The sequence below is a fragment of the Eucyclogobius newberryi genome, unplaced genomic scaffold (assembly GCF_026437365.1).
Source record: "Eucyclogobius newberryi isolate DKJ021-1_F unplaced genomic scaffold, fEucNew1.0.hap1 SCAF_2, whole genome shotgun sequence".
NCBI lineage: Eukaryota > Metazoa > Chordata > Actinopteri > Gobiiformes > Gobiidae > Eucyclogobius > Eucyclogobius newberryi.
In genome coordinates, this window is record NW_027315834.1 from 26244605 (window position 1) to 26271092 (window position 26488).

Here is a 26488-nt window from a genome sequence, read left to right on the forward strand (position 1 = left end):
TCCACGATGTTCTCTTGTAGATCACTGCTGTTTTCACTTCAGAAACTGTATTTTTGAAGTGAAATAACTGTATTTTTGTAACATTTTTAATCCATCACCCATTTTTAAAGTTATCTTTCATCAAATCTTTGGCAAATAGACACAATTGCACTAGTTTATACCAGGGATTTATTCAAGTATAGTTATATAATGATAAGAAGTCCACTGCAGAATGAATTTGTCACATTTGTTTTTTTATACTATTTTCTTCTCATAGTATTAATAACAATAGTTGTGCAAGAAGGAATAGCATATTTGCACGTTTTTATAGGACTAAACGAGATTTGGCTTTTGAAAACAGTCAATTGTAAACCTTATATATTGTTTTCAAATGTCACTTCCCTGTTTTTATAAATCCGCTCTTCGTATATCACGTATTGCTTGTTGTGACGCTGGACGAAGAGTAAATATTAAATGCTTTATTGCAATGTATTTCCTGGTAGTGCCATCACAACAAACTCATTTTCACACACTTTCCACTGCTACAACTTCCTACAACTCTGCACTTTCCGGAGCAACTTCAAGTTCACGCTTTTTGTGCCGGTGCGAGCAAATCGTCATAAAAAAGCCGCACACTTCTCCCTTATCTGAATAATGTCACAATTAAATTTCCAGCCCCTTAATTTTTTCTTTTTTTATTCTTTTCATCGCACTGTTCCCAAGGTTGTCTAAATAGACCTAATTTGATTTGAGATCAGAGATTAGATACGCACTGAATCTGATTGCAATTTACCAGCCACGGATATGTATCAAAGCAAATCACAGAGTCATTATGCACACAAAAAAAGACAAATCATCATAAAAGCTCGGTATTAAAAAAAAGAGAGATCATACTGTAGTTTGTCATTGGCCATAATGCAATAGCGCGGTGTATGTGCACGTGGGGCATGCATTGATTGGTGGATCCATACCATAATGTCCTATAATGAGGCTGTTAGTTGATTACAGTGCTCCAGAAGACTTAATCCTTCCAGGGTTATCAGCGGGATTGATGAGCCAATACTGGGGGACCACAGGCCTCCTCTAAATGGGATCAGCTCCGTCTCGAGTTCATTGATAAGTCTTGGCCCCGACGAGAAGGGAGAAGGGAACCGTCCACGGGTTTTCGGCGCGGTAACAAAGGCGATACGCAGTTCAAAATTCAATCGTTTTGTCTTTTGTTCAGCGGCAACTGACGATTATCAACATTATCAACAAAATAAAGGATGAAATGTGACGACTGAAGGGTTCCAGATGGATAATATTTATAACTAAAGCATGTTATTGATTAAATCCAGTGACTGTTCATGATTTTTTTTGACATTTTGATGTAATAACGCCACTGTCATAGATATAAAAGGTATTTCCGTATGTGTTTTCGAGTCTTTAGAGTCACAATTAGTGGATTCATTGCAGCCCTCATCTTTTGAATCGTGTATGATGTTCAAAATAGCCTAAACAGGAAGCAGCAACGACAATACAGGAAGCTATAGCGCTCTCCAATTAAAACAATAAATTAAAATGATTATATCGTCAGTTGTAGTAATAGAATGGAATGAAACACATGGAAAAAGGAACGCTCTCATTTATGTTGCGCATGTTTAGATACAAGACACTTCAAGAATACATAGAAAGTCCAACGTTTCAATATCATAATTCGCGCAAATGGCCTATACAAAGAAATCATTGAAAAATACTCATCATGAGGACTGCTGCGCTAACTCATTCAAATAAGTGCATCTCTACACTCAGCCCGTGTTTGTTTACCTTCATCCAAACGTGTTTACTTCGTTTGCGCGGATGTAAACGTCCTCATTTCGCGGCGATTCGCAGATCCCCGGCAGAAGTTTGCGTGTTGGTAAACTGATTAGCTCTGGCGGATCAGCGTCTGTTTTCCTCAGGCACATGATGCAGCAAAATGCAAACTCTCCCCAGCCTATTTAAATGACTGCTGCATTTTGACATAAATTACAATAAGTGCGCCGAGGTGCCATCTTACTTCCCCGGCTACCCCTGTCGCTACATGAGAGCTAGGCAGTGGTCCAACTTGAGAGTGACAGCAATTAACCTGCCTTTCCGAGCTGTTTAGCTGGAGGAAATGGAAGGGATGGGAAATGTGACAGCCGGTGATGGGTAATATTTAGGGTTTAGGGGCAAATGAAAATTCTCCCTAAAATGAAAGTCATTAGAGAGCGAAGTTACCCCACACACAAGGAAGGCCAATCCCCCATGTGTGTGTGTGTGTGTGTGTGTGTGTGTGTGTGTTTGTGTGTGTGCGCGCTCAGACCTCTCACTTATACCAAGTCAAGTTTATTGTTTAGTGTCAGTAAATGCTCGCTCCGTAAAAAGCTGACACGCCGACACTCACCTCCCGTCACCTCTCACAAACAAGCCTCGAGCGTCTCCCTGTGTCTGTCCTGCCCTTCACCTGTCCCCCCCGATCCTACTGTATCCGAGGGCACGCACACACACAGTCACACACACACAGTCACACACAGTCACACACACACACACATGCACAGGACGCACACCTAAGATGCAAATCTGTGCTTTGCCCTTGAGCATAATTTAAAGGCCTAATCACCCAGACTGTCCCTTTGGATGGAGAGGAGAAGGAGGGAGGGTTGCACGGTGTCCCTCATTTGCACCCGCGCACAAAGAAGCTCATTAGGTTTATCTTTCAGGCCTGAGATTGCCCCACTCGACTGTGTAAATAAGACACTGGTCGTGGTGTGACGCATCCATCACCTCTCAGGACAGGAGAAAGAGAGCGCGGCTGAAATATGAGCGATTTGGTAAAGGAGCCTTTTGTTAGCCGTCATCATCTGGCCGGAGATAAGCAGCTCTTTTAAAGGCGGGAGGAGCATTAGGGATGTGCTCGGGACTATATGTCTTTGTGAAATAATTCCCCCCTTCAATAAAAAAGACAGGCGCTTCTCCGGCCGTGCTTGTGGCTGGCTTATTTACAATGAAAGCCATCCTTTTTATTTCAAGGGTGGCTATTGGCAGACGCTCCCTACAGTATAGTACATACAGGCCTGTGACATATAGGCTGCAGTTTCCCCTGGTGATGACACTAAAGATATAGGCTGTGAATGACAGCGTGGCTCCTGTTTGCTCACCCTTCCCCAGACAAAACACAGTATTATTCTATTATCTAAGTCCACGCACCTTTTTTCCTCTACGCTCCCTTTCTCATTCTTCTGCACCTTGAAACCTGGCCTGTCCATCCATGTTTAAGACACATTACACGTGGCCTTCTGGAATTTACAGTGGCGCTTTCCCAGTAACTCCATTTCATGCAGGCGTCCCCCGAGAGCGCGGCGAAATGTCAAGCTGCAAGGCTTGAAAGAGAGACGAGGTGAAAGGGACCGAGAGAGGAGCAGGAGAGATAGACACTATGAACTGTGCTGGAAATAAACTCTTATGGCTGTTTTATGCTCAAGACACTGCTGCTCTGGACCAGGCAGGTGCAGCCGTGACGATTCCACACGATTGTTATCACATGTCATTGATAAAGTTGATTGATAAACACATTTGTCTTAATGCAGTTTCAAAGTTTCTTTTAAGGCCTGCTGTATACCGTATTTTCCTTTTTTCATAGTTTTGGCCGGGGTGCGACTTATACTTATATTTATACCTATATACTTATACTCTGGAGCGACTTATACGTGATAATATTTGTAATTTTCACACTTGCGACCGCATTTCATACTCCAGTGCAACTTGCAAATGTTTTTTTCTTCTCTATTATGCACTTTTTGGCTGGTGCGACTTATACTCCAGTGCGACTTATGTATGTTTTTTTTTTTCTTCTCTATTATGCACTTTTTGGCTGGTGCGACTTATACTCCGGTGCGACTTATACCCCGGAAAATACGGTAATTGTTTTCAAGTATACAAATTCCCGATGTATTTATCTCTGTATTAAATAACATTAGATTAGGGACCAAATAAATATCTTGGAATGAATAGTCCTAATCACATTTGCATCATTCAGACTGGATTATGGCGTCGGTCGTCCGTTGGTTCCCTCTCCGCTCCGCGCATTAGGTCAGTGATGAATGCGCCGGGCCGGGGTTAAGCATCTCAGTGTAAATAAGCGGCAGCCATTGAGCAGCACACGGAGCTAGCCGCCGCGGCCCGATCGTCCCTCTCCCGTCTCCAGCCTGCAGCCACCGCAGCCCGGAATCAATGGCCACTTCACAACTCATTTCCTTTTACGCCTCCCTAACTGCCCTGACTCCAGCTCAGGGAAATAAATAGCACTGGATCCATAAGTCCACTCAGCGCTGCACACACACACTCACACACACACTCACATGCGTACGTCTCAAACCCACACTGCACACTACCGGCTCTAAGGGACCGCAACAATTGCCTCGGCTCAATAACCGCCACAATAATTTATTTGCGGGCTGCCTTTGTCGTGAATGGCGCATCATCTTTTGTGGCCACACAATCGAAAACAGGCATTCTGTCATTGTTTGTTGCCACTCCCCTGTCGGCGGCTTAAACTGAGTACCGGCTGTTAATATGAAGGGCGGAGTGCTACTGTCAGGCCGCGCTGAATACATACATGTAAATAGCTCTGTTATAATATGCTTCTAATATGACGCTAACCCTAAAAAAAAAGTGTGGTTCTGCGGCTTGCTCCCTGATGCACATGAGGTAACGCATTGCTGCTTTGCTTTTTCTCCAAATACATCCAATCCCATCCCCCCCACCCAAAAAAAAAAAAAAAAACGCCAAGTGGCTTACAGTCGTTTGATAGGCCGCGACACTGCTATCCATTTAACAGAGCTTAAAAATTCTACATATGCATATGCCGGGGCGTCTTAAGCTGACAACCAAAAGACAGGATTTGCTAGAAGGCAGCTTTGGAGTGTTGTGAATTTAACAAGCATGTCTAGTATTACAGTTCCTCTCCGCTTTAGCCATGAATAGTAACAAATCAAGCTCTGAGACGCGTGCCCGGTGGTTTGTTGTGTATCCCCCCCCCCCCCCCCCCCCCCCCCCCCCCCCGCCCCCCCAACCTCATCGAACTAATATGAAAATGACTTCAAATCGGGTTAGGGAGATGACTAGCGAGTGTTGTTCGGCGCAAAAACCTGGCGTCACACTTTCGCGGGCCGCACTTGTTAACACACTCTGCGCCGCTCCGATTACCTTCATCCGTGACACATTTTTGGGGAATTTCCAAATGCCATGGTCCTGCTTTTCCGAGTTGTTTGTAGTAGCGCGTTAGCGAGGGGAGATGCTCTTTATGCGGCTGTGTATACGTAACGGCCAAACCCTCTGCGCTAGTCACAGCTTTTCGTGTAAGTCGTTGTAAATAAGCTTAGGCTGTGGGGAATAGAAAAGCGCCAAACAAACTGGATGATATGTCATTTAGAACTGGCTTTGGCCTCTCGTACTGCAGGCATTTGGGCAGGATTATTACAGGAGTAGGTAGAACACTGTCAACACTCAAGTACATTTAACATATTTTGTGTGTGTTATACAACAATGGGGAAAAATTAGCAATAGCATTTTGCCAACTCTCAACCCAATTGGTTATTGTGAAACCAAAGACGTATTAGACTTAATTTGATCGTAAATATTATCCAACAAAAAGTAACGCAAGAAATACAAGGTGTAGAAGTGTTCGTCCGCTCATCCCGCTTTTTCATACTCGAAAGTTTTCCCGGCACGATAAGTCGACATCTTTATCAGCCACAACTTTAGCCCTAATATTGACTATTTTCAATCCGTGCAAACATTCGAGACAGGATCCAGCGTTCAGTTTCTTTTGGCAGCGCAAACCGGACGTACATCACGCACGCACGCACAGATTGAGACACACACATGCCAAGCTAACGATAGAAGTCGCGGTGCGTGAACAGAGAGACCTATGTTTCCATCCGGAGCAAGCCTGCCATTCTTCATCAGAACCTCACCGCTGCTTATTTACCCCCGCAACCAGCGAGATTTAACCGAAAAGCTGCTCGTTCCGACCCGATAAAAGCGACGCCCCGTAATAAGCATATGCAGAACGCGCTTTGTGAGCCCGGCGCGCGCACTTCAAGCTCGACTAGACACTAAGCTGATATTGCTTTCACGCTTGAATCCGTCGTGCGAAAAAAAAATCTGCCAATAGAAAGCCCCAGATTTGATTGTTCCCGCATATGCATTTATCAGAAGTTTACACGATAAATATACATTAGGTTGAGGAGTTCGGTCATGCGTGGTATTGTTTCAGCGACACTGTTCGCACCTGTTTGGACTTCATCATCCAATTCGCCGTGAAACCAGATAATCGTAATTCGCGCGAAAAGTCCAAGCGGGTGACGGTCTCTTTCTGCTGCGCGGTTATAGACTTTCTCCGACAGTGAGGAAACGCACGTCTTTGTTAGCTCGACATTCAACCGCTCAGCTAGTCAGATGCACCGGCCCGATTGCGTCCAGGGGCAGAAGTCTGTAAAGTTTAGGCCGCTGCGAAATCGCTCACCGTCCATGTGTTGGCGCGGTTCTGCTTTGAAACGTAACGCTGCGGCCGTATCCTCAAATGATATGTCGTTTCTCTTTCGTACAAGTTTCCAGCAGGGTTTTTATTTTACGCTGTATCGAATGCTGTGAAGGGGGCAGGCTTTTAGATAGAATAATAATAATCATTTAATAATAAATAATTTAGTCCGTGGGTACGGGGGCCGACTAGGCGAAAAAGCGGCATTCTCCGGACCAGGCCTCGGCAGCCAATCAGAGCCAAGCACACCAATTTCGTCGACCAATCAGCACACAGCATGCACATTTTCACTTGTAAACAGTAAATTGTAATGGCGGACGATTGTCAAGTGCTTCCCAGCCCGATTTGATTATCTATTTTTTTCTAAGATTTATTAATAAAATGGCCGTCCCTGCACTCGAAAATGCCCGTCCACATTTTAAAATACCCCGTCCAAAATACGGGAAGACGGGTCTCTATCTAAAAGCCTGGAAGGGGGCGACGCTTTTTTTGACGCGTTTATCAAAAAGCGCGTTGACGTAAAAACAGAAATAAGGAGGCTTCTTTCCCACGTCGCTTGGACTAAGTGTGTGACGGAGTGATACATTTTCTTGTTAGGAGAAATTACACCCGCTAACTTGAGCTACTTCAGCATGAAATTGAAAAAGAGGCATTCCTGGGCGTATTTCCATTCTTGATTCAATGAAAGATGTAGATTAGCCCGGCCTGGGAAAAAGGGCGGGGGAAACAAAGATGAAACTAAAGAAGTATGACTCTGCTCGCGCCTGCTTGTTCTGGGAAGCGTGATATAGGATGCTGCTGGAAACGGCTTTGTTTATGGAAGTGTGGCTCCGTCGGATTGCTGCAGATTAAATGGGAAAAAAAAGAGGAAAAAAGGCTTAATATCTGTTGCAGTGTTTGGGCATGTGTCTTAAACATTTATACACGCGTCACTCTCTTATCTCTTTACAAGTCTGACTTTGTTGTGTTTTGTGTCTGTTTTCTTGTCACTCACATGCAAAAAAACAGAAGAAACACATCAGAGAACAGCGGCGCAGTCAAGCGGCTCTCGTGGCGAGACAGCCAGGGAGCGAGGGAGGGGCCGCGGGGGGGTGTGGGTGATTGATAGAAGCTCGGTGTCAGAGTGGAAGCGAGATAACTATATCTTCCGCCGCTCACTTAAAGGTCAAACACATGCCGGCGTAATTGAAATATTCACAGGGAAAATCAGCGGGAAGCGGGAAAGATAGAGAAGGACGGACAGGGAGAGAGACGGATGTTACATAAGCGGCGAGCGCCATGCACGGCCCCGTCGACCGGAGCGTCCAGCGGCTGACGGTCGAGTTGGTACACGGGGGCCATCGTGCTGTCGGGTGCAAGACTCGCGCGACAATTTGAGGCCTGAGAAAAGCATAGATTCATCAGAATTACTTAAAATACTGCGTTGTGAGTCGACCTGTCAGGACAAGAAAGTGCTAATAATACTGAAACTGCCCTTGACACACATTCATCTCAGTAACCACTTTTTTAAACGTACACTATTGTTGGACAAAAACATAGCACAATGACAAAAGTAAGTTATCTATAAGTTACTGCAGCTCAAATGTTATTCCGCAATAAAAAAATGAGAGAGAGATTTCTACACAAATGCAAATAAGTAGTAAAGACCCTATTGATCAGTTATTGAATGATAATTCGATGTAGCAATAATCATGACAGACAGGTCTTTAGCTGACTGTCCTTTCAGATTAAACATTAGTACCAAGAAATATTGAAAAACTAGACATATAAATGCATAGATATGGTTAGAAGAATAGCCAAAAGCCCAGCCATGTTGTATGTAGTTTAAGATGCACTTTTCTTAGCCTTGCCTAGCCTGGAAGCTAGCGGCGTTTGTGACAAAAATGAATATTGATTTTTTTTTTTTTTTTTCCAGTATCACGATAATCACATTTAGACAATATGTTGCATGTCAATCCAACATAAATGTGTCAAAACATGTCTTGAAATGAGTTAGCTGAGGTTTGAATAGCACACTGGTGCGAAGCGACCCACAGAAGCACATACATAACACCTTATCATCTTATTTAGAAGTTTAAAACATATTTTCGATATTCAAACGTGACACATCTTCACGTTTCTGCCAAACCTCTACTGGAAGCGTAGTGCAACTTGATCTTTGCCCGTCTAGACACTTCCTCTATTGACAAGTAACGGCAGAGTCCCAAATACCCGCCAATACACACAAAAAACACACGCTGAATAGTTTCGGGCTTCTGTAATCGTGACTTATTTCTCTTACCTCGACCTGTTTAGCGCACACGCCCTGTCGTTTCGTGACACCTAACGACATTACGCCGTACTCGTCTCACCCGCAGTACAAGAGCGGCTTTGTATTTGCCGGTGCGTCTGTGTGAGGACGTTTATCTCCCTCTGCGTATATTTATGTTGGCCCGGCGTCCTGGACTAGCTTTCCCCCCGCTGTAAGACGGATAGATAGTCGCCCGCAGCCTCGCTTTGAGGGAGAGAGAGAGAGTCTCTTAACAAGGCCTTGTCAAGGAAGAACGACAGCAAACAACTTACTCCGGATCCACTCTGTTGCACGATTGGTGAAAAGACGATGATTCCACGTGCCTTTTTTGTGCGTTAATTGCTGTTGTTTATGTGTAGGATTGTTTCAAAGTGTTGCAAATCCACACTTCTACCAGGTTTTTCAACTTGGCCTCGATGCAACGTTACATATCAGCTATTTATCCAGCGCTGTGACCTCCTCCTGCCCAGAACTGTGAAAAGAAGTCACGTTATAGTCGCTGAGAACAAATCAGGCGATAAAAACCAAAAGAATTGCCTATAATGACCAAAATAACCAAACAAGTAAAACCGCGCACAATTGTCTTTTCTCTTCATCTTGTACACAGAATAGTTTATTTAATTTAATTTGAAATGTATTATTATTTTACTTTGACCGGATGCGTTTGGTTGCATGATGTAGTGATACAGAAAAAGTGCAAAATTAAGAAAAGCTGTGGTCGTAATTATAAACCTTTAAACTTAAAACAGAACAAAACAAAGTCATGACAGATCATTGACTAAAACTCAAATAACGTATGATATTCAGGCTTACATTTGATCCAGGAATATATATATATAATACATATTTTGGTCAAACTTCCTTTTATTACTTTGCACGCTGTAGTTCAACATAGCCATTGGTTATTGCTAGGAAAGGAAAGGAAAGTTTATTTGTAGAGCGCAATTCATACACAAGCCAATTCCAAGTGCTTCACACAACAGGAAAATAATGCATTCAAATCACAAAGAAATGACAGAAATCACAAAACAGTTTAAGACATGAAAGAAAATAATGCAAAGAAGATCCTTTCAGTCACATGCACAGCTAAACAAAACAGTTTTTAGCTTAGATTTGAACATTGTCAGAGTAGAACATGTCTCACATCTTCAGGAAGACTGTTCCAGATTTTAGCTGCAGATTCCCCATGTTTAGTCCTGACTCTGGCACCAGCAGGAGGCCGGTCCATGTTTAGTCCTGACTCTGGCACCAGCAGGAGGCCGGTCCATGTTTAGTCCTGACTATGGCACCAGCAGGAGGCCGGCCCATTTTTAGTCCTGACTCTGGCACCAGCAGGAGGCCGGTCCATATTTAGTCCTATTGCTGTTTGTATTTCACATTTTCGTGTTTAAAAAGTGGTGAGCTGTTCTGTCTTCAAAGCGAACACTTGACCCTCCACCTCCACAAATACCTTCCTCTTGCCATCCTTCTTCTCTCTCCCGTGCTTCTTTGTGATGGTACAGTGTGGTAGCGTTCGCCGGCTGTAAAGGACTTCCCCATAAGAGTGGCAGTAGATAAGGAGCTGTGCTCAATAGGCCCGCTGTCTTCTTATCTAAACATGCCAAAGCAGAGCGGCTCGGACTAAAGGACGGCCCCCGACAGTAGAGAAGAGCAAACGTGTGTTAAAAAACGTTACTGTGATGTGATCCTTGCAGTGACAACATGCTGTTTTAGTGATATTTGTCAACGTGTGATCCTGCTTCTGAACCTCCCGCTCGTCGTTCCAGTCGGCCTTTTGAACAATCAGAGCAGAAATGTGAACTCTCACAAGACGCAAACAGCTTTATGAACGCGGTGACAAAATTGAAATGATGATAGGCTGAATTGAGATGCGATTCTTTGGGCGGATCGTCCACTTTTGTAAATTATGCAGCGAGAGAACGTCAATGGAATACAATGGACACAAACAGCGGGTTGTGCAAACGCTGCTGCCATTTATATATATTTCATAGTGGCGTGTAAGCCCGTCAATGAGGATGCATCATTGAAATGTAAAAAAATCAAAGGGCCGACCTCGTGACATTTGAAATAACAATATTTTGAAGAGAAGGTTTGCCAAATAGCGCTCTGCCCCCGGGTAATGATCAGCAGCACATATGGATGACTGCTCCATCTCAAATGAACTTTGCAATGTTGTTGAGCAATGATTAAGGTAAAAAAAAAAGGTTTATAACACAAAATCCAATCCAAACTCTTAAAAAACAAAAAAATGTGTTACACTCACTAGATTTCTTCAAAGAAAGTGGAGAAATGTATCTTAAAGGACACATATTATGCATTATTTGTGTTGTTAACAGGCCCCTGAGTACATTTACTTTGGCAATTCAGGTTTTAGAATTAAAAATAATGTATGTATGAAGAATCAGACCACCAGTAAGGCCGGATCTGTGGTAATAAACAAAAGCTAGCTTGCCCCCGACAAGCTAATATAAGCGCACAGTTGCAATGAACGTGATTTGAGGCCGAAATTTGTCTGGCAATGATCATGAACATAAAAATACCTGGATACTTACCTTTGATGACACAGAAGACTAACTAAACATTATTCATGAAACAAGCGTGAAATGAATGAAGCTGGATTTAGGCTTTCCCAGGTATGTTTTTGATGAGGGAACAATGGTTAAAACCTCAATAAAGTAAATTTAGCATATATGTGTCATTAAAAAACAAGCATTCTCACTGTGAGCGGGCTTGTCATAGAGTATGAAGTTAATTTATATACTGTGGAACAAAGCAACAACATCTCAATGGTATGGCCCCACCCTCCATTTAACAAAGGTTTAAAAAGGCCATAAGTAACCACGTCATGCTATCCAACTGTGATGTGAAACAAACTTGTGCATCTATGTGTAGTTCGGGTTCTAAGGGAGAGTCATGAGCAGTACCACGAGTTCATTTCAACCCAAGATAACTTGATTTCATCTCCGACACCGTTTGCTCAAACACCTTTAAGCAAACGAGCGCAGCCTTGACAGTCTGCGTTAGCTGTGGTCGGCTAAAGAATGCACCTCGACTTTAGGGGTTCCGCACCGAAGTTCACCGTGAAAGTAGCCGAAACACTTCCCCCCTCTCTCCCCGTCTAGAACAAACACATGATTGTATTTGCTCAAATTCCACGGCGATAACGGCGGGCGGGTGGTGTGGGGAAGTTAGCGAGCGTTAGCCTCCGCGGTGACTGACAGCGGACCGCTCGGCGTGTTATTGCTGGCGCGGCCTCCCGACGTTTCAGCACGCATATTACTCTCTCGTCTCTCCCTTCAAAAACCACTCACTGTATTTGTGCGATGGGCAAAACAGACCCATGTTTCGTCTTATATAAATAAATAAATAAATAACGTCGGGTTACACAATAGACGTACAGGCCCCCCAGACCACCCCCGTAACCACCGTACCGCCGCTCTTCACCCCCGTATTCCGAATAGCCTCTCGTCTTGGGGTAGGAAAATTCATCTCGCCAATCCTCCTGGGACGGTGTCGCTATGCAGCTCTGTTTACTGTGGCAGAAAGTTAATATAAATTTTCATCAGTGGGGGAAGTTTACACATATGATTCTATTTGTCCTTCATTATTAGCACCTGAGTCGAGCGCCGGGTAGGCATAATTGTCTACAGACACAGGCCAAACAGATGCAAGGGAAAGGCAAATAAGCACACCCTAAAATAATTCGATGCTTGTGTGTTACGATCCTCCGCCCCAGGAATTCTTAATCTAGAGAATCAATAAACAAAGGCTGAGAGAGACGTGGGAGATGGAGGCAGCGCGGAGATGAAATGAATAATGTGATATGAGCTTTGTGCGCAGAGGTGAAGGATCGGGGGGGGGGAGACCGAGAGATCAATATAAACAGTTTTCTACTCGCTTAAAAGTAGCATAACACAGACACGCACGCACGGGGGAAAAAAAAGAAGAAATGTATTTTTCTTTTCGGACGAGCAGCCAGCAAAAGTAGCAGAAAGTATTGGAAGGGGTTTGGAGCGGGACACAGAGCTCCATTGTTCTGCCGGATGGTTTTTTACCTCCATCCAGAGGCCCGGGCAGATTCTCCACGGACCCGGCGCCCCTCCCCACCCCGCGAGCCACCGCCGCCGCCGCTGTTGATTTATCGAGTCGTATATTCAAAATGCTCATTATCCCTGCATACTTTCTAAATTCTTTTTTTTTTTATTGTCGTTTCATTTTCTCACATCGGGCTCTTTCCCCTCTTGGCGTTTGTGTACGTTTCGGATTCGAAGTCGAGCCAGGAAATCTCGCGGTGTTGTTGTAGCCGAGTGCGGATAAATCCAGGTGAACTTCGTGCTTAGCTTTGACTTTTTAGGAGGCTAACAGGGAACCGCGATGCAACTTCAGCACGGAAAAGCCGGTTGAATATTAATAGCAGCAGTTAAGCCACGCATCAAGTATTTAAAGGTATCGGAACCTTTCAAAGTATCGGAAATCGCACGCCAATCGAAATTAAAAGTAGTACCATAACTAGATATTCATTAGACACAATTTGACCTGAACTGTTTGAAAATTATCTTTTTTGGTATTGGTATCGAGTATCGAACCAATTGCTTTAATCAAAATTTGAATCTGAAATGTTAGTATTGTGAAGACGCTCGTATAAAACAATTATAATTAGAATTGTACGAATCAAAAGCAATGTTTTATGGAGCTTATTGCGACATATTGAGACATAGACGCCAACTACAATCTGGACTTTATCTTACATCCATTTAACAGTAGAAATAAGTGTGTTTTTGTTCTTTCGTATACTTTACATACAGTAGCTTCTCGCACATTGACTTGAACTTGTCTTCTTTAGCATCGGTCTTACGGTTTTTGCTTTAAAACCTGTTGCATCATCGCTCCTTTCTCCCTCACATCCAGCACATCGGTATCTTACATCTTTCGCATTTGTCCTCTCCATCCGCCCCCATCCCAGCACATTTATCCACCCAACCCGGCAGAATCCCCTTACAACACGACACGGGCTGTAAATACGCTGCCGTGTACTGCCAGAGCGTGTCCCCGGCGACCCTCGCTCCAATCAGCCATGTTTGTTTGTTCGGCTTAAACTGTTTGTGGCTTGTTTTCCGCGGAATGTGACTCCCAGATTGAAAAATTGTCAAGTTTTTTCTTCTTTTTCTCGTCGGTTTCCTTCCCCCAGTCGCTCCGAAGATACGCCTGCTGTTGCCTCGCTTCGACATAATACAGAATGTGTGCTAGTTGTCAAGACTGTCAGCTTGACTGGAGTTGTTCTGGCCAGCAGCCCGGGGTCGGAACAGCAGCCATTTACTAATAAATACACACACACACACACACACACACACTGCTGCTGTTAAGCCCACCGCTGACGCAACACATTTTCTTATTGACTCGCGTTTGATGCAAGTGCCGCGACTACAATCCCCCCACAATGCACCTGTAGCTGATTTCACACCTGTGTCATCATCATCATCCATCGCCGCGCGTCGCCTAATAAACAGCGACTTCCCCAACACGACCCGGGGGTCGGGGCGCTGATCTGCACTGTCCGAACGCGGCGTCACAGCGGGTTCTGATGTGTCCGGTCACGGCGGTCTCCGGGTGGTGGGTTTTTACGGAGTGACATTCTCAGTCGATGGCTCATTTCACCCCCCCTCCCCGACCGGTCCCGTCCCCCCCCCACCTCCACCTCCACCTCCGCCGCCGCACAATAAGCAATCTGTGGATTTGCGACGGTCCGCGCCGCCGTTGCAGGACCCGCTAATGTATTTCACGCTTGTTTAAGATCTTTGCATGCTCTTTGCGGCGGTGCATTGTGACGGGTGTTCCTTATTACCCGGGCCCGTGTTGAGTCTAAACAGAGCGCTGGGGGAGTTTGAATGGCTGGCTGGTGGTTTCTCTCTCTTTCCTCTCTGTCAGTCTCGTCTCGGGCTCTCCAGTGATCTCTGCATGCCTATTAATGTAGCAGAGGAATGCCTGTGTAAACATTCTTGTTTCTTCGTCCGTTTCGCATAATAGTCGCCTGTATCGCCTTTCTCCTGACCTCACTATCTGAAACCAATTACACCACATCCATTTGGGCTGAATCTTATTTTCATAAGGATCCCCGTGTCGCGCTCTCGCCTGCTTTGTGTGTTATTTTCCCTCTCTTATTTTTATCCCTCTTTTCCAACCTCAGTGATGGATATCAACATCAAATATGCCTCTGAGTGCCTTGTTATTTATATAGCGGGGCCTTGCACTCTCTCTCCTCTCTCTCTCTGTCGACTCATTCTGAAGAATGTGTCACATTGTGCTGTTTATACAATGTGTACATTACTAGACTAGGGATGTCATTTTTTCGTGCATAGCAACCCAGGTTAAATAGATGGTGCGCGGCGCGTCTCTGTGTTTTTGTCCGCTTCACCAGCTCTTCAGCATACTTTTGATGACTTTCCTTGGCATTTGGTGCTTTTTTGTGCTTGGAGATGGGCTTCAGCTTGCCATCCACGTGGAGTGGGAAGTGGGTGGCACAAATTGGTGCTTTTTGCTGTAATGGCTGAATACTCAAAGCCGGTGAAAAAGAGGGGACAAAACTTTTCCTTTCTCTCTCACAAAAACAGCTAACCCCACTTCTACAGCCGAGGTGACACTTTCAGATGACAAAGCTCTCTGAAAAGTTTGGCTGGTGTTGATAAGGTCTGTGTTATGTTGAGGAATATGCCTCAGCCCGGGCAGACTTCACTGCTAATAAGCCGGGCTTGGTTGGCTTATGTTTCATGCTCTTCATCACCTCTCAAACCTGCTCCTCCTTGTGTATTTACCTGCCATGGATATTGGAAGTGCTTTTAAAACTCTTTTGACCGGGTGTAATAAATCGAGTGCTTCTCTTGACTTTGGGTTCAGCACAGCGCGTCATTATTGATTCACACATGGATAAACATTTCCTCCTGACAGCTACCTACGGCGACACTCATCAAGCAGTCTTCCCTCTAACTACTGTGTGCAGGACTCAATAAGCCCTATAATTACTTTGATTCACCAATCATGGTGAGATTAATTAGCCCCTGTGTTTTAATTAGCAAAGTGATTGGCTGCATTCAAGGAATTTGTTTAGTCTTTTGTATTGAGGCAGGAAGTGTTAAGTTGCGTTTCTTTTTCCCCCCCTCCTCCTATTTCAAGCAGTCCCCCCGAGACGAAGACAGTCTTTGTTTTTCCATTGGAAGTTGCTCAGTGGGGCAAACAAAAAAGTTTCTTTATACCTGTTTAGTTCAGTCTATAGGCTAATAAATCAACTGCAGTTGCACTGGCAGTCGTGTCTCACCTCCTGCCCTTTGTGAACTCATGAAGGAGATGATGTCATTGTTGGATTACACCTGACTCTTACCTTAACAACCAGCGTGAAGACGTAATTACCGCTGTTGAAAGTGGATTGTACTCGCTTGAACTTGCCTCGCTCCCATCAAATAATGTTTTGGTCATAACATTACTGACTCTTTTGTAGGTAGAATACAATGAAGGCAAAGTTGGCTTGGTTTACCATCGTGCATATGTTCACCTCTACCTCACCCACACACACACACACACACACACACACTCACACACACACACACACACAGACATGCACGGGTGGCGACTGGGCTCCTGTCCCGAGCAGACGGATCAATGGCGTTAGGACTCAGTGGCGGTGTAATGTGTTTGTTTACGTGAGTTCAGAAAGCCTGTCTCCTCCCGGGCCCTGGCAGCCAGACAGACAGCGCCCCCCCAAACCTCTAGCAGCACCTCCACCAGCACTGGCTTTTTCATAATTGATCAGGAGGGCGGCGATGCGTCCCCAGGGGTTAAGACGTGGCAACTTTTTTTTTTTTTTTTTCTTTGCTTTTTTCTTCTTCCTCATTTTCTCCCTCTCCTGTCTTCTCCTCTTGTTTGCTCTGGATCTCAATGTACTAGTTCAAACATTGTTCCCACCAGCTGGCAGAGCGGCGCCATATGCACGCCCTGTCAGGCAGCTGTTGTCATGGATACTGGCAAGCACAGGAAAAATAAAAAAAAACAACAAGCCCCCAATTCCTGAAGAAGAAGTGTCACTCTCCCCCTCACTATTTTTGAACATTTCCTGCCTCTCCTTCTCGACGTCCGCCGCCGCTGCTTCTTCTTTTGTGTGAAGTTGTTGTCTGTTGTGTTGTGTTTCGCTCCCACTTGATGCTGGCGGGCCCCAGAGAAGGCGCCGTGGCAGCCGTAGTAGCAGCAGCTGTGCACAATGTTCTTTCTTGCCAGCCTCTTTCATCCGTCCGCACCTTGAAGAGTCAGAGGAGGCTGCCGCTCGCCCAGATGCCACTGTTACCTGTGAAGGAAACAACAACTCGCTTGTCACAAACAGATCCAGGAGGGAGGGTTTGACAGCGCTAGCGCGGAGAAAGCTAGTTTTACCCCGTGTATTATTCAGTATCGCCTCAAATTGGTATCGTGGTTGATAAATCGGGGTGGACGTGTTACAGTTGTTTTTTGCGTCAGCCTTGTTGTTTCGTTACGCCTCTTTACCGCCCGTTTATGCAGCGGTACATCACGTGTCAGCGCCGCTCATGAGCGCTCTTAATGCATAGTGTAAAACCAGGACTTGCTGGTTAATTCACTCTAAATGTAATCTGATGTTGATTTTGTCAACTTTAATTACAGCTCCCGGGGACACTTCACATGGCGCTGCGTCTACTTCACGCTCGTATTATGAATATGCAAATGTGGCAGTATAAGTGGGTATTTCAGTCGAGCACACACTAGACAGGTCAATCTAGTGATGCTGATGCCTTTTTTTCCTCCCTCCTCAACCGACCCTGCCTCCTCCGTGCTCGTCTTCAGGGCCCACCAGACAAACTGTATTCATGCTTGATCACAGGAGTGTGAATTGATACTAAAACATACCTTGAACATACCGTTAGCCGTGTTAGAATCTGTTGCAACTTCATGATTTTGACAGGTTTTTTTAGACACAGAGGAGCGTATTGTCCGTAGGAGTTTGAATTATCTCTCTCTGTCGGCTTTGAGAATTGTACTAGTTTATTTTTACTGCCTCTTTTACACCTTCCCATCTTCCCTTTCTCCCTTTTTCTTACCGTCTTTTGTCTTGTGCTCTTTTCTTCGCAGGCCCTACAAGCAGCGAGGCAATTACTCTTGCAGCAGCCAGGCAGTGGCCTGAAATCTCCAAAGAGCCAGGACAAGCAGCGTCCACTGCAGGTAAAGCAGCTCCCCGTCTAATCTCTTAAGTCCATCCATAATACATGCCTCTCCGAAAAGAAGATTTCCTCTGTTCCACAAGTGTGTTTGATTTGCCAACGCAATCCTCGGACCTGTCATTGGAATCCTAAAGCTGCACGAGTCGGTCCCTGGGAAGTTAAGCGTCACACAGAAACAAAGAAAACACAAGTTTTATTAAAGGCCACCAGTCAGTCCTGGTATTATTTCCCCTCCTGTCACTTGACGCACACTTACGCACCTTGTCACATGTCCCGCGTTTTTTTAAAATTACGTACACAATGTATTTTTAGCTGTTTTTCGAAATGGAGGTGTGGGAGTTTGTGTCCTCCTTTTCGCCTTACAAGTGCTATCAAGGAGCAATGCTTTACCTCATTAGGGGCTCCGTGCATTCCATTAATGACAGGGAAATTGGCGTTAACCTCACCCGTTGATGTTTTTCTCGGAGTCTTAACAATGGCGACACCTCCAGTGGAAGTCGCACCCCTGTGTACCTAATTACGAAGAGCTAAGACGGCCCCGTGCCTTTAAATGATTCACCTCATCACTGGCATTGTGGTCATATCTCTGCAACGCGATAAACAATTTAAGATGTAGTTTCAGCTCCTTCAAGTTATTTTTTTGGATTCTCTTGTATAACAAACGGGATCCTGATCTACAAATGCCTCCGTAGTCGTCCAAGTGCAACATGCGTATGACAGGAAGAACAATATTGTCCCGCGTCCGAGCCCCCGCCTCTAATAACAGCAACCCATGGTAAATATTGAACATTTACATTCGCTTACCCTTCCCTCGCCTGATATGAATCGATGTGAACGTGAGAGTTGTCCTCGTCCGCGGCTAATCCATCTGTTGATCCCGCCTTTATTAACACGTCCCCCTCTTTGTTTTTTCTCGAAAAGTCCTTATACGGAGCGTCACCGGAGACGCCGCCGCGACACCGCCAGGACGTTTACAGTGGGACTTTTAATCTGCTCAGCTTTAAATAGCATTTCATGGCGTTGTTATGATGTTTTTTGCACCTCAGACCGGAGTTTTTATCATATCCGTAGGGAGGCAGCCGCACAAATCAGCTTTATTTACTGAGATTACGAGGCCACGGCGGTTGCTCTTGAGGCTTGATGAGTCAATAGCAATCTAGTTACATGTTTTCCACAAGCTAAATCGAGCGGATAGATCCCCTTGTACGATTAGTACAGTAGAAAGGATTAATATTACCATGACATCCTGCTTATGGCACAGATACGGATAAATCCTCTGCCAGTCTTTTTTCCCTCTTGTTCCCCATCTTCGGTATTTAAGAGCGGGAAATGATCCATAGATCAAGGCATGTAAATTATTTAGTACACAAGCATCTAAGTGCCTCAGCTTGCAGTTTTAATTACGCGTATTAGCAGCTAAAGGCTCTCGGTTGACTAAGTCCGCGCGCTCGCTCATCGCTGCTACTCAGGAGTTGATGATGCGGAGGCAGGCAATGCTCAAAAACAGTGGCACAAACACACAAACACGCACAAGCCGCTTCTTCACATTTGCGTAATGTGACAGGTCTATTATTACTCGGTAAGCCCACGGGAGCACTCAATAAACACCTATTTCTCCCTGTAAATCCCCCTGCCTCTGCCACGCTGCGTACACGGCACTCCCAAGGCACACAACAGCCTCCGCGAGCTGCTCTCTCCCCTCGTCTACCTCCTTTTCCGTGGCAATATTCCCCTCTGGAAAGCATTTATACACTGACATTTGGAATACAAATAAAGAAACGCGGAGAAGGAGCGGCCGCGAGGATTACAGAGGCCTTTGAATGTGACAGTTGTTTCATTGGCGCTCGCGCACACATGCATAATCCAGCCGTGCAGTAGCCTACACTATATATAAGCATCTCCCGTACATAAGTCTTCCATATTTGACATGTGTAGCCAGGGCCGGCCCAGCCTATAAGCGAACTAAGCAGCCGCGTAGGGCCCCGAGGCGTTAATAGGGCCCCCAATCTGGCAACCCGTCTTATGCGAAGTGCAAGCGCTACGTGCGCCACTAGTGTAGTAGCGCTGCTGGCGCGGCAGCGCACACAGCGGTAACATAAAGCACAAACCGCATTTATTTGTAATGACAATCTGGCAACCAAGACACTAAACCTGCGCTGATTGGGCAACTTCATTGTGCGCGAGGAGATCAAGAGCTAAACATAAACACAACACAACGTGGTCCTCATGTCCAGAGGAATATATCCCCCCGATGCCGAAAAACTAAAGAAGAAACTTCTTGATGTAAAGAAACTGTAAACTCAACAACACTCTCCAGGTATTGAACTTCTCTTACAAAGAGACGGTTAATGCTGCTGTTTGAAACAACACGATTCTGTCACGTTCGCTCAGGCTGGAGGCGACGAGAGCTCTGCCCCGCGCACAATATGTGTCTGAATGAAAGATAATAAGCTTAACATTTACACCAGCCCCGTAGTGTCAGCTGTAGGTGAGGCCGGGGAGGGGCGTCTGTGCCCCGGTCACTAAGAGGCGGAGATCCGGTGATCAGAACCTCTGATGTGAGACTTTGGAGTGAACAGTGTGCGGCTCCTGTCCCGGGCCCCTGTGCAGGGCCCCTGTGCAGCCTCGGTCAGAGATGAGCGGGTTTGAGTTTGCGTCCCTCTCTCTCACATCACCATGTGTCAGATCAATCATGACTCGTGTCTGTTTGACTTTGACTTCTTAACGTGCAATGAGAGGAACGTAAAGGTTTATGCACGTCAGGTCCATCAGCCAATCACATCGCAGCATTGTTTCATGCAGGAGTCCAGTGTGTGACGTTCAGATCAGAACAAACATTTATATTGTAATTCACTTTTAATAGAGCAATAAAACATTTCAATTTATTTAAAAAGCATCATTAGACTATTTGTTATAAATTATAATAAATTGATAGTGAAAAATAACCAGACATATCATGATTACGTCTGTTATAGAATAATACTATATATTTTTATACAAAAGTGGCAAAGTTGCAGAAACACAGTCTCTTCACTATAGCTAGATTTGGACCTTCACTTCTCGTTCTGTTCATTCTCTGGGAATAACATGTTTGCACTGTTTTATCAGTGTTAATTGTTAATCAAGCAATACTTATGCCATTTGTTTAATTTAATATAACTTGTTTTGTCACTTTAGCAAGAAGGAACAGTTGGGAGCTGTAAAAGATAAATTAATAAGGATAACTATTACTTTTACATTTTCAGTTAAAATGAAAAAATTTGACCATAATTATTTTTCATAGCCAATATTGTATTGAGTAATTAAGTACACTAATGTATTAATAACTGGCTTTAGTCATTTTCTCCTGGCACAGTTTCATCACATCATCATTTTATAGCATTACAACCTCAACATTTGACTCTTACTTTAGCCGGCTGGACCACATTAAAATGCACCAGAAGACCCAAAAAAGTCTGAAAATCTCTGGGGGAGGGCCCCCAGACCCCCCCTGTTCATTAGTTTAAACTAATATGCTAATGTGGCTGTCGACCCTTAACGCCCACAAATACGCCCAAAAACATATCTGGGACGTGTGTTATTTGTACAGGGAGTAGGAAGGATGTCAGCGGAATACCAAGTTGCATTGTGGGATTTAAGTTAGCAATATTTGAGTTTGTGAGGTGTTGAGAATAAACTAACTGGCAAACATATGCCCTGGAGTTTTGGTGCTTTGTTTGCGTTGAAGAAAGTTCCCATATGTGAATTGTTTACTGACGATGGCAATAAAACTGATTCTGATGACGTGGTGAGGGGCCCCCAAATTTTTTTTTTCGCTTAGGGCCCCCTGAAGGCTTGGGCCGGCCCTGTGTGTAGCACTGGTTAAAAGTAGAGCTGGGAATCTGAGGGTCTATCACCAGTCGATACGATGCACGATACACCACTTATGGCACGATAAGATATGCCTACATTGATATATTGCAAGTTATTGTTCTTCTTTTTCCGAACAAAAATACATTTAACGACGGCATTTCTTTGTTAAACCACTACCTGCACAAACTGTATATTAAATACACCCGTAAATAATCAAAAAAGTGAATATGAACTAGTTTCCTTTCTATAAACAAGAAACAAAATAAAATTTTAGCGCTAAAGATATATTGATACAGCAGCCCACAATATAAATACCGTATTTTCCGGACTATAAGTCGCACCTTTATTCATAGTTTTGGCCGGTTTGCGACTTATACTTGTACTTCAATTTATACACTTAAACTTATACTCTGGAGCAACTTATATGTGATATTACTTGTTATTTTCACACTTGCAACCGCATTTCATACTCCAGTGCGACTTATATATGTTTTTTTTCTTCTCTATTATGCATTTTTTGGCTGGTGCGACTTATAGTCCAGAAAATACAGTATCACCAAATTTAGTGTCATAATATATTGATATTATGATATTTTAAAACTTAAAAGTATTCAACTGTGCAGATTATACAAAAAATATCATCCAGAAACAGAAGTTCTACCTTATAGTTTTGCCGCCATCCACATAAAACCATTTCTTGCTCCAAAAAGTGTTCTTCCTGTTGTTTCTTATCAAACTGTTTCAATTCATTACCATAACAAATGTGTTTTAAGTGGCATGGTTACCTGAATAACATCTGAAATACTCTTTAGCTCCCTGTGCGCTCTCTTAAACCTGATTGATTAACGTTAGATTTTAAGACTCCACTTCCTGCCCCCCGATGTGTCCCCTCCCCCGCGGCTCTCATTGTACGTCACCGCTGCGCGCACAAGACGGCCCGTGACCCCTGACCCCGAGCTGTGAACATGTCAGACGGGGGTCCTGACAATGCGATGTCACACCCCGATCCACCTCTGTGCAGTTAAGTCTTTGTCGTGGAAGAACCTGAAAGCAAGTGTAGCAACTCCTACCTCTGGCCCTCGCTGTGACTGACCGTTCTCCCGGATTGAGCATGAAAGAAAACACGTTTGGGTGTCGAAACGTGTTGCTATGGTTCATTTATTTACACCGATGCATTCATGGGGTTTATATTTGGTGCGTTAATCAACAGCTAAGGGGCTAAAACTATTGTATTCGTATCTAAGTATCATAACTAGAGTTTAAATATCGATGAAACAAAAAAAAAACTAAAATAATATCACATAAACAGGGCAAAATGTGACCTTGGTCTTTGAATGATCTTGCACTTTATCAATATTAATGTAAGACCACATGTAACTGAAAGAAAGAACTATTATTTTGTGTTGAAATGTCTAAAAAAGCATAAATATAGAAATCTGTATCGAGTGCCGAGCCTATTCCTTAGTATCAAGATCGAGTTTGAAACCGTAGTATCATGACAACACTAATATCAGATCTGAGGAAGCTCAAGATCAGTCTGAAACTGTCAGAAAAGGTCACGTTTGTACCGTTTATGCGATTTGTTTCAGTAACGATACTTATTAGCGTACGTAGTTTCGATGCTAGTTTAGTTTGATTAGTGCATGGCAAATATTAGAAATCTGTATTAATATGGGAAGCAGTTTATTTGTTATAGTTTTTAATGAGAAAAATCAATCAATATGACATATCGCCCGGCCAAAAAAGCAAAAAGTTTTAGTAGCGCTGGCTGTAAACGGCGAGTCTCCCAAACGGTGTAAACTAGCTTACTCCAAAGCACAAAGCTAATGCAAGCGTCTTCACTTTTTACACGTTGGAATATATTTATCCACCGCATCCCCTCTGGTTTAATCTGAAAGTAGAAAATATTAGCCACAAAAAAATGATGTTATTCATGAGAAAACTGGTGTTGATTCTGAGAGACCAAAGGAAGAAAACGAGTGTCAGCACATGTTAAGTCAAACACCCTCGGTTACTGCTTTTGTATCCCGAAAACAAGATTCTTATTTTATTTTTTATTTTTTTCTGCCTCCCCATCATCTCGCCTCCTCGTTTCTCCCCCCGTCGCATTCACAACACCTACAGGATGAGATTGTTAAATTGCGAGGACAGAGAGGGTTCATCATTGTGATGCAAAAGAAGTTGAAATGCAACCCCAAGGCGAGGTGGCTGAGTTTGGGGGGATCAAGAGAAAGTGAGTCGGAGGGAGGGATGGGAAGAAGAAGAAGGAAGAAGGGGGAGCGAGAAAACTAGCGCAGACCTTTGATGTAGCAGCAACAAATTTACCTTGTGACAGAAGATACATGGCCGCAATAAACGAGTTATACCAGCCCTTACACATGCAATCAGATGATTCTGGCCAAGGTGTTAATTGGATCCTAACCGGCAGATCTGATACGCCCGGGCCCCAGTGGTGAAGGGGAAAGCCTTTCCAAGTGATGAACTATAATTCACTGAGCCGCTTGAAGCACTTGTAATTTACCGTGTGTCACTGATGAAGAGGCCGATCCGGCGGAGGCCATATTACCCCCCCCCCCCCAAACCGCCACACTTCTCCAACTCCTGCACTTTCTTTTCCCGCTGCTGCATCTGTACTTTTGACTGTAATGCGTTAGTTTACTGTTGAAACGGCGTCACCTGCGAAAAAGGTATTGGGACGGTTTTTCAAGTACAAACAGTTGAGAGCCAAAAATGAGCCAAAGTTAGGATTCATTTGATAAACTAAGGCCTGAAAAACAAGGCAATCAACCTGGGTAAGATTGGGACTAAACAAAGACTAAAAGAGGGCCACGTCGGGACTCAAATGGGCTTAATTTAGGACCAATAACGACAAGTGTGAACGCAACGTCAGGATTCAAACCATGGACAAACCTCTTTTGACTAAAGCCAATCATCAATTAGGGTTGTAGTCGACTAACAAAATACTTGGTCGACGAAAGACATGCCCTGCTTTTCGATTAGTCAACTAAAGGGTCGTTAAAGTGGCAAAAGCGCTCAAAACGTTTCAGTATCTTTATGATCCGACCACATCGCTGGACTAATCGTCATTTTGGTCGACTGAAAACACCACTTTTTTGATTCATCCCTAAAGATCACGGCCAACAATCTTCATCAGCGACATCTACGCGTGTAACGATGAAACGATATGGAAATCGTGCTAATCCCATCTCGATCTCTTTAGGGTTTTTCATTACTGCCTCGCACACGATGGGCCTTTATGTTATGATAAATTATACTTCCCCGTGCACTGCTATGAAAATTGATTCAGGAAAACATCCAGTAATCTACTTAGCTCCAGTCCTGACAATCTCGGGTATTGATCTGCCTAAGCTGAGTACACGCCTTCACTCGTGGCTTTACATTTGTTCGGGGGGTGATTTTACATATATGAACATCGTAAGGCCGCGTATCAATAATAGCCCGGGCGCGTTTGGCAGTAATTGGTCAGTAAATGAACGGCGGCGTCTGTAAATGGAGCCAGAGAGGTCAGGAGTCCCGTGTTCGCCGTCTCGTACCCTCGGGACAGTTTAGTGATTGGGACGGCGACGGGAGGCGACCAGCGTTATCCAGGGCAAGATTATTAAAAATTTACAGCAACTCGAGTGTCATTAATTTTACTCTATACCTAATGCCTATGGATTCCCGGGCTCTGATTGATTTTTCAGCGCCAGTCTTTTAATAGCGATGTCAATGCCAACACTGTAACGACCAGCGCATTGATAAAACCTTGAAAAACTCCCTCAACAGTAATATCCAACTTTTTTTCAATTTATTTGTACTTTTTGGCATTTTTTATTTGTATTTCTTTATATATTGAAAGCACACCTCCTTTATTATCTGAATTTTATGAGTACAAGCCGACATTTGCATCTAATTTAGGTTTTGCGAGGAAAAATTACTCCCGTTTCAATAGCAAAGCTCAATCATAACATCATTTTACTACTATTTAGGGCTGGCAATTGTTTGTTCAATTCATCAGTTGGTTGTTTAGAACACAAAAGGCCATATGCGGACAAAATACATGTCTCTTGTGTCAATTTGATGCAATTACAGCGTTTTCTGATCCATAAAACCTCCTCTTTTTGCCCATGACATGTTTTTTTAAATCTGTGTATTGTCCAGAAATCCATTAGTTCATCTATTGACTTGTTTCAGCCCTACCCCTTCTACATAAAAAGCGCAGTACGTGTACACATAAGTGCATATGCAAAGGGTTTGGCTAGGAAAGGTTGCATTTTTGTATTTTGTATTCACGCGAGAATGTCCAGTTGATTTAAACCTAACTAGGGCCGGCGTGACAGATTTGCCTGGGAGAGATGCTACCTGAGCGTTTGAGTAAGAAAAGAAGAAAAAAAACTTGACCTTTGGCGAGGCACTGGAGAGGCTGATTACAGGCTGCGTGTGTGACACGAGTGCTGTAATGATCTGCTCGTTCTGGTGCGGGCCTCGCCGATGTTTTCACATCAGGAGCCAATTTAAAGGTCTTTTGTTTTGCTCTTCAACTTCAGGGGCAAACCACAAGGCCCAGAAGTTCACCACCGCGCTGCCCATCACGCCAAACTGTACGCT

The 26488-nt window shown here is 44.1% G+C and overlaps 1 protein-coding gene across 7 annotated transcripts in view; it reads left to right on the forward strand.

Annotated features, from left to right (window-relative positions):
- Positions 1-26488, forward strand: part of foxp2 (forkhead box P2) — a 114900-nt gene that overhangs the window by 41521 nt on the left and 46891 nt on the right. For all 7 annotated transcript variants that reach the window (XM_072454842.1, XM_072454845.1, XM_072454846.1 and 4 more), the window contains one exon: positions 17940-18029. In XM_072454842.1, coding sequence (XP_072310943.1) covers positions 17940-18029 — 90 coding nt within the window. The remainder of the gene's footprint in view (positions 1-17939; positions 18030-26488) is intronic.